The 8516-nt window shown below is 29.5% G+C and overlaps 1 protein-coding gene across 1 annotated transcript; it reads left to right on the forward strand.

Annotated features, from left to right (window-relative positions):
• Positions 1 to 2558: 2558 nt before the first annotated feature.
• On the forward strand, positions 2559 to 4036 carry LOC108831336 (uncharacterized). The gene is made up of 5 exons (XM_018604889.2): positions 2559 to 2687; positions 2882 to 3123; positions 3263 to 3412; positions 3521 to 3629; positions 3730 to 4036. The coding sequence occupies exons 1-5, from the start codon at positions 2591 to 2593 to the stop codon at positions 3921 to 3923; spliced, it is 792 nt and encodes a 263-aa protein (XP_018460391.1). The 5' UTR covers positions 2559 to 2590; the 3' UTR covers positions 3924 to 4036.
• The last annotated feature ends 4480 nt before the right edge of the window (positions 4037 to 8516 follow it).

The following is an 8516-nucleotide window of genomic DNA, read 5'->3' on the forward strand; positions in this document are numbered from 1 at the left end:
TCGCATCCGGATTTTTTTCCAGCACAATCTTTGTTTACAAATATGGATTACTTATTTTGGAGAATCAAACCAGCAATGGACGATCATCATTATGCGTGGATACTTTGGTATATATGGAAAGGAAGAAATAATAAGGTATTTAGTAACTTGGACATCGATCCAAAAGATACCCTTAAACTAGCTATGACCGAATCTTTACTCTGGTCAGAAGCACAACAAGCTAGAATACAGAAGAATCAGGTTTTGCGGACATCTGTTGCTGATTTACCGCTTAGACTGGGAAGGTGGTGTTTTACGGATGGATCTTAAAAATCGGAGGATACTTTTTCAGGTCAGGGATGGTACAGTACTTTAAAAGGATTTAAAGGTTTACTGGGAGCTAGAAATACAAGGGCAAGTCAATCACCCTTACATACGGAGATAGAGGCCCTTATATGGGTAATGGAATGTATGAGGAATTTACGACAATATAATGTTACTTTTGCAACGGATTGTTCTTAATTGGTGAAGATGGTTTCGGAACCAGAGGAATGGCCGGCTTTTGCAAGCTACTTAGAGGATATCAGAAGTCTCAAGAGAAGTTTTCACAGCTCGGAGATTATCCATATATCAAGGACACAAAAAAAAAGGCGGATAACTTAGCACGTGGTGTGAGGCAACAGACGTCGTTTACTGTCCATATGGATACAGAGCTACCAGTTTGGTTTACAGAGTCTACATGAGTCTGTAATATGGTCGACAAAAAAAAAAATATTCTCTTTCGGTTTCCATTTACAAAAATAAAGAAAGAACAGTTTAAAAGAAAAAAATAAACTCCATGTTTACGCTTACTTGCAAAATACTCCCAAAGGTCACACGACCAACACTCATGACTCATACAGCTACAATGGAGTCGTCACGGTGACCGCATTGACCAATTCGACCCACTGTGGCTGTGAGACCTTAGGACCCTCCGCTGGTTCATGATGGAGAATGCAGATTATGAATTAACGATTTATTTATTTAATCGGTTCATTTTCGGTGGTTTCTATGAATGCTGGATTATATATAGTAGAATTTCTATAAATTAATACTCGATAAATTAATAATATCTACAAATTAATAAATTTTGCATGTCTCAATTTAGGCTGGCCCAAAATTTGACATAAATTGATAAAAGATAATATTATTATAAAATCTATGTAAGTCTATAATCCCATTAAAATTATAAATTAATAATTTATATGTATGCATATTTTATATAAGTAAGAACCTGTTATTATATTATTTATTATATATTAACAATGAAGTTATTTTTATATTTTTTTAACACTTAATATATTTTGATGAGATTTAGTAATATTATTATCTAAAACCACATTTAAGTTTGCAATATATATTATATATACCAAATAATATAAATGACAAATTAAAAAATAACTATTAATGTCTATACACTAAAATTAAATATTTTTTATATTAGAATAAATATATCTTAAAATAAGAAATCTAAATAATTTTTTTTTGTAAATTAATATCTCTATAAATTAATAAAATTTTAAAATTTCAACATTATTAATTTATAAAAGTTTTTCTGTGAATGTAAACTTCGTAGTACTTACAAAAAAAATCTGTAATAATTTCAGTGATTTCTAAAACAAAATACTAATTAATGTGCAATAACAACGTCCGACGTACTCCAAACTCTAAAGGTCACACCATGGCCAACAATCAGAGCAACCGTTTTAATCGGTTCATGCTTGTACTTTCTTATAGTGTTGGATTATATTAGTGTAAAATTCGTAGTCATTTCAATTAGTCATGCAAAAACAATAGAGACAATAACTTATTGTTTAATAAGTTAATGAGTTGTTCTTGAGTTCATCACCTATATTGAACCAATACAATTTCGTTATTTCATATTCAATATATTTTAATAATTTAAAAAGAAATAGAATATTGTTAATTTATATTATATTTTTAAAATAAAAATGTAAGTTAAATAAAATAATAGTAATTACAAAAAACTAAATATTTTTAATACTGTCAATAAAACACTAAACCTTAAATTTTAGGTAAATCTTAAACCCTTGGATAAATCATAAATCTTAGAGTTTATGATTATCCAAGGGTTTAGGGTTTATCCAAAGATGTAGAATTTATAATTTAAAGTTTAGGGTTTAATTTTTTGCTGACTGTGTTAAAAATATTTTTTAATTTTAAAGTATTTAGGATTTAATCAAGGGTTTACCCAAAGATTTAAGGTTTATGATTTACGGTTTATGGTTTAGTGTTTTGGTGACAAAATTAAAAATAAATTATTTTTTTGCAATTACAATTATTTTTATTTATTTTTATTTTTTGATTTCAAAAATTTAATATAACTTAACAATATTTTATTTCATTTTTTTAAAATATTGAATATTAAATAACAAAATTTTATTGGAATACGACAATGTACTATGATGCTCTTCCATGCAATTTCCTATTGTGGAATGAACTTTATTACACTCCTATTGTGGAATGAACATTATTACACCAAAAGCAAAAGATCGTTGCATGTATAAATACATCCAATTGCTACTGCCAAAAACCACAAAGAAAAAGAGCAATGGAGTCTGCTAAAGCAAAAATCAATGGCCACCAAAATGTCATTGTGATGCGTCACGGTGATCGAGCTGACAAACGCGAGCCACTTTGGGTTGTAAGTACCAGTGGCGGAACTAGTGTATTGGCATGTGGGTCAACTGACCCATGTGGATTTTAGAAAAATAAAAAATTTACTTGTATAATTCTCTTCAAACTAGATAAATATTGTAAATTTTAGCTAAATGACCCTCATAATATCTGTTAATTTCAGAACTGACCCTCTTAAAAGATTTCTCTACCTCCGCCACTGAAGTTGTAACCGCCGTGAGACCGTGGGATCCTCCGCTCGTTCAGGACGGTAAGGTTCAAGCCTTTCAAACCGGTCAAAGAATCCGATCTCAGGTTGGGTTTCCGATTCACCGAGTCATTGTTTCTCCTTTCCTCCGCTGCATACAGACTGCTGCTGAAGTCGTCGCCGCTCTCTCAGCTGTTGATCTCGATCACAACGCTGTGTCTTCTAAAGATGTGCCTTCCATCGAGAACTCTACGCTCAAGGTTAAACAATATCACTCTATATTCATTTGTTCACATGTATTAGAAAAATACATTAAATTACAGATGAATCATTTTTTTATTGTGTTCAAAAATATTTTTTATCAAAGCATTTGTTTATGCCTTGTCTCCTCTGCTTCAGGTAGCTATTGAATTTGGATTGTGCGACACAGGGGCTATTAAGAAAGAGGTTGCTCCCAAAGATGGGAAGTTTGATTTCAAGATTTCAGATCTACAAGCTATGTTTCCTGAGGGAACAGTTGACATTAATGTGGATATGGCTTGTAAAGAGGTGCTCTCTCAACTAAATTTTCTTCTTCTTCATCTTCGTCTTCGTTTCTTTGAGTATAATCTCGATTATTGTGTTATTTTCCCTCGATTCTATGTTGGTTGTGTTTAGTTGCCACAATGGGAAGAATCTGTGGAAGACTTTAAAGAACGATATGTTAGTACATTGAAGGTTCTTGCAGACAAGTATCCTTCTGAAAATTTGTTATTAGTCACTCATTGTAAGCAATAAAATTATTATATGGCTTTTAATTTTAACTCAAAACAACATTTCTCTAATCTTGAAACCGTTTTTTTTTTTGGGTTTTGGAAATCTTGCAGGGACTGGAGTAGGTACTATACTTTGCAAATACTTCAAAGATGCAACTAAGTACTTAGTAAATTATTGTGGTTCTGTTGAACTGAGAAGGCAGGTTTCCAAAAGTAATGAATCTGAGGAATTTGAAGTGATTACTAGTCATGGTGTAGCTTTCAAGGACAACAAAGTCCCAATCCATGGTCCTGTAATAACCTAATCTTCGATTTAGCCAGTTTTGTATATGAATATTTGGTTTCACAGGTTTGATTCAATAAAATAACATTATGTAAACACGTAAAAAAGCAAACACATGAAAGGGTTTTATTTGTATTGTATTTGTATTTGTATTTGTATTTGTATTGTGTAAGCAGTAAGCACGAGCATTGTCATTAGACAAGAAACATGTAATCTAATGGTATACATATATGTCCATCCGTCTTTTAATAAATTTCCACATTTCAAATCACGTCCATGTTTATACAACTCTTGGAAGAGATTTTTTTTTTGTGGGAAACGTGATATTTTAGCATAGCTGCGACTTGTACGTATCTCTACATATAAATTAGTAGTATTCTCCATTATAGAAAAATACCTTAGGATAGATAGTCTTAAAAAATATTTATACAAATATAGTCTATAAAGATTAAAATGACCAAAATATTTCATTAAAGAATAAATATACATATATATTCTTAAAATTAACTAATATTATACTTCCAAAAGTCACACGACCAACACTCATCAGAGCAACAATCTGCTAATTCCAATACCACAGATGGATACCAAAACATCTTGATGATGCGGTGATCGCATTGACCAAGTCGACCCACTCTGGCTCAACACAGCTGCGAGACCTTGGGACCCTCCGGTCGTTCACAACGTATGGTTCGCGCGTTTTGAACTGGTCAACGGATTCGACCTCAGATACAATTTCTTATCCACAGGGTCTTTGTCTCTCCCTTCTTCCGCTGCGTCCAGACTGCTTCAGAAGTGGTCAACGCTCTCTCCGCCATCAATCTTGACCATAACGCTATTCTTCTAAAGACGTCCTCTCCATCGAAAAATCCAAGCTCGAGGTCAGTATTAGATTATCTTAGGTATATATATATATATGTGTGTGTTGAACTATAAGTAGATTGTAACATTTGAGTTTTTTTTTGGGTTTACCGTCAATAGTATTTTGTTATTTTATATAAATATTTATTAAAAAAATATTTACCCTTTTACATTATATTTTAAAAATAAAAAGATAAAAATAAATAAAAAATAATAATAATTGCCAATTTGTTTTTAAAATATTATTAACAGTGTCACGAGAACACTAAATCCTAAATCTAAAACACTAAACATAAATTCTAAACCTTTGAGTAAACCCTAAATCTTTGGATAAATTTTAAATCCTAAATCATAAACACTAAACATATTAAATTTTAAAATTACTAATCTCTTAATCTTAGACCCTAATCCCTTGGATAGATCCTAAACTCTAAATCTTAAGCTCTAAACTCTTGGATAAAATCCAAAACCATAAACACCGAACACTAAATCTAAAAAACGCTAACTCTGAATCCTAAACTCTAAACCTGTAATTTCTAATACTTTTAACGCTGTCAGCAAAACACTAAACCCTGAATCCTAAGCACTAATTCTTAAACACTATAAAATTTTTGGGTAAACCATAAACCGTAGGATTTAAGATTTATCTAAGGATTTAGAGTTTAGGATTAAGGATTTAATATTTTTAAAATTTAGAGTTTAGTGTTTATGATTTAGGGTTTAGAATTTATCCAAGTGTTTAGGGTTTTCCCAAGGGTTTAGGGTTTAGTGTTTAGGATTTACCGTTTTGAATTTAAGATTTAGTGTTTTGTTGACGGCTTTAGAAATATTTCTTTTTAAAAGATTTTGGCATCTACTACTATTTTTTTTATTTAAAAACAATATTTTTTAAAAAAATATTTTGGCAAATACTACTACTATTTTATAAAGATGTTTTAAAAGATTTTGGCAACAACTACTTGACGAATATTTCATTTTATTTTTCAAAATGTATTGAATATAAAATAACAAAACCCTATTAATTGGTGAACCTACAAATTCACCCTATAGGGTGAATCCAAAAAAAAACTCTTTCGAGTCTAACAACAGTGTTTATATATTATTTTTTTGTCACACAACAACAGTGTTTATATATATGTTTATTACCTGCCTCTATGTATTTTTCGTTTTCATCTATGCATTTATTTGGGAGTTGTTCTTGTATTCACAACCAATAGTATTTTGTTATTTCATATTCAATATTTTTTTTTTAAAAATATTGTTAAATTATATTATGATTTTAAAATAAAAAAATAAAAAATAGTAGTAGTTTCAAGGAATAAAAGTTTTAAAAATATATTTTTAACGCCCTCAGCAAAACACTAAACCCTAAATACAAAACACTAAATTTTAAACACTAAACTCTAAACCATAAACCAAGGATTAGGGGTCAGGATTAATGATGTATTGTTTTTAAAATTTAGTGTTTAGTGTTTTTGATTTAAAGATTATGATTTATTCAAGGGTTTAGAATTTATCCAAGGGTCTATAGGGTTTACCCAAAGATTTAGGGCATAAGATTTTTGGTTTAGGGTTTAGTATTTTGGTGGCAGCGTTAAAAATATTTAAAAAAATCATTTTTTGCAACTAAAACTCTTTTTATTTATTTTTACCTTTTTATTTTAAAAAAACATAATATAATTTGATGATATTTTTCTCTCTTTTAATATTGAATATAAATAACAAAATAATATTAGTTAATGAACCTAGAGGTTAACTTTAATAGGTGAACCAAAAATAACTGTTTATTTGGACTATCTAATAGCATGTCACATCTTTTTTTAGCAGGTCACATCTCATTAGAATCTAAGATTTTACGGATGACTAGGATTTGTCCCGCCCAACGGACGTGCAATTAACTGAAAAAATATTTATATATATATACATATATTTGGACAAAATAGTTACGTATCTAAATATATCATCATTTTAATGAGTACTTTAAAATGTTTAGCTTATTTTCTTATTTTAAATAAAAATGATATTAATATTCACCGTGCATGTTTTGTTATTCTTCTTAAAAGTTATGTTTATCTTTCTATTGGAAAATGTTCATCAATATATTATAGTTTCATATGTTTTTAGTGTTTACTCTACTTTAGTTATGGTAGTTATGATAGTAAGTAGAATGTAGATTTTGGTATAAAACATAGATTACATTTTTCGTTCTTATACGTTTTTTTCTTGAATACATTAATAATTTATTTTCCAATGTGCAAGTAGAATACATACCAACTTGAGCAGTTCAAATACCTTCAAATTACAATTGTAATACAAAAATCCAATTAAATATGTAACTAAAATACTTAAACTTACAATTATATATTTGAATATTATTTTTTTTGGATAATTCTGTTATTTTGGTTGAATTGCTACTTGGTATATCTACATCTTGTTTTATGTAGCTTATCATTTGTTTTTTTTTTTGGTTGAAAACTTGAAATGTTAGTAGAAGCTGTGAATTTTTTACTTGCATTAATGAGTTTTTACGCTATGGACGGAATATTAGTTTTTTATGAAAAAGTTGTCAACATTATTTATAACATTAATGTTTATATTGTTAATCAATTGTGCAGTTTCTTATTATAGATAAGCTATTGTTCTTTTTTTGGTCAGTAGTACTCGGCTTACGAATATGGTAGTCTTAGAGACGGGAAACTATGTTATGGACAATGTGTTTTTACCTTTGTAGTTGAGCTATATTGATAAGTTACTTGTGTTTTTTTTGTATTTGGTTAATTTTATTTTTTCTTTTATATATGTTCATTAAATATTTTATTCTTTAAATACTAATTATGATTTAATATATCAGTTTTAGATTGTATTGCTCAAAGTATACATATATATTATTCTTGAAAAAAGATTGCAATGTAACGAATAAATTCTTTAGGGAGGACTTTAAGAGTTATGGATAGATCGTTTTGGTTGTTTACTGTAGTTATATGTTCGTCAAGGAGGAGAATGTTCGGAGTAGGTGTGAGGCATCCATCGACTGTGTTTTGTGTGTTGTGCTTGAAAAAGAAAGTGAAAGTGAAGACTGATTCACTGAAAGTAATACATCTCATGGAAAAACCTTACCAATCATTTTACACCCATTCATGCGACAAATATTGAATCAAAAGTCAAATTCTTATTGCTTTGCATTTGTGTCAAATTCTTATTGCTTTGCATTTGTATAGACTGTCGTTTGCAAATTGGCAATGTATTACTTGCATAATTTTATTATTGTTTGTTTCATTAGACGTTAATATAATTCTACTCGAAAATCAGAGAAATACATGATCATTTTTACTCTCAAATATTTTCCTCCAACTCATGGTCCATATTTTGATACCACAGATTCTTCCTAATACAACAATTGATGGGTTGATCATCACAAAGAAATCAGACCTATTGGGTTTCTAAACACCCATGTATTACAATGAGATGAAACCTACTCAAAATGTCTATCTTAAGAACCGTCATGGCACCAAATCCACATATCTGTACAAAAGACTAAACTCTGACTCTCTGAGCTATTAGTTTACTTATTTATGTACACAACAATTAGAATAAACAGTAACTTTTTTACTTGGAAGGCTAAGAAGAGATGATCTCTGGTCTATTGATATGCAATGTTTCTTCTATAAATTATCCACATAGTCTGTTATTCTGTTACCATCTGCACCAACCTATAGAAGACAGGAAAAAACAAATTTTTTGGCATCATAATATA

The sequence above is a fragment of the Raphanus sativus genome, chromosome 4 (genome assembly GCF_000801105.2).
Source record: "Raphanus sativus cultivar WK10039 chromosome 4, ASM80110v3, whole genome shotgun sequence".
Lineage (NCBI taxonomy): Eukaryota > Viridiplantae > Streptophyta > Magnoliopsida > Brassicales > Brassicaceae > Raphanus > Raphanus sativus.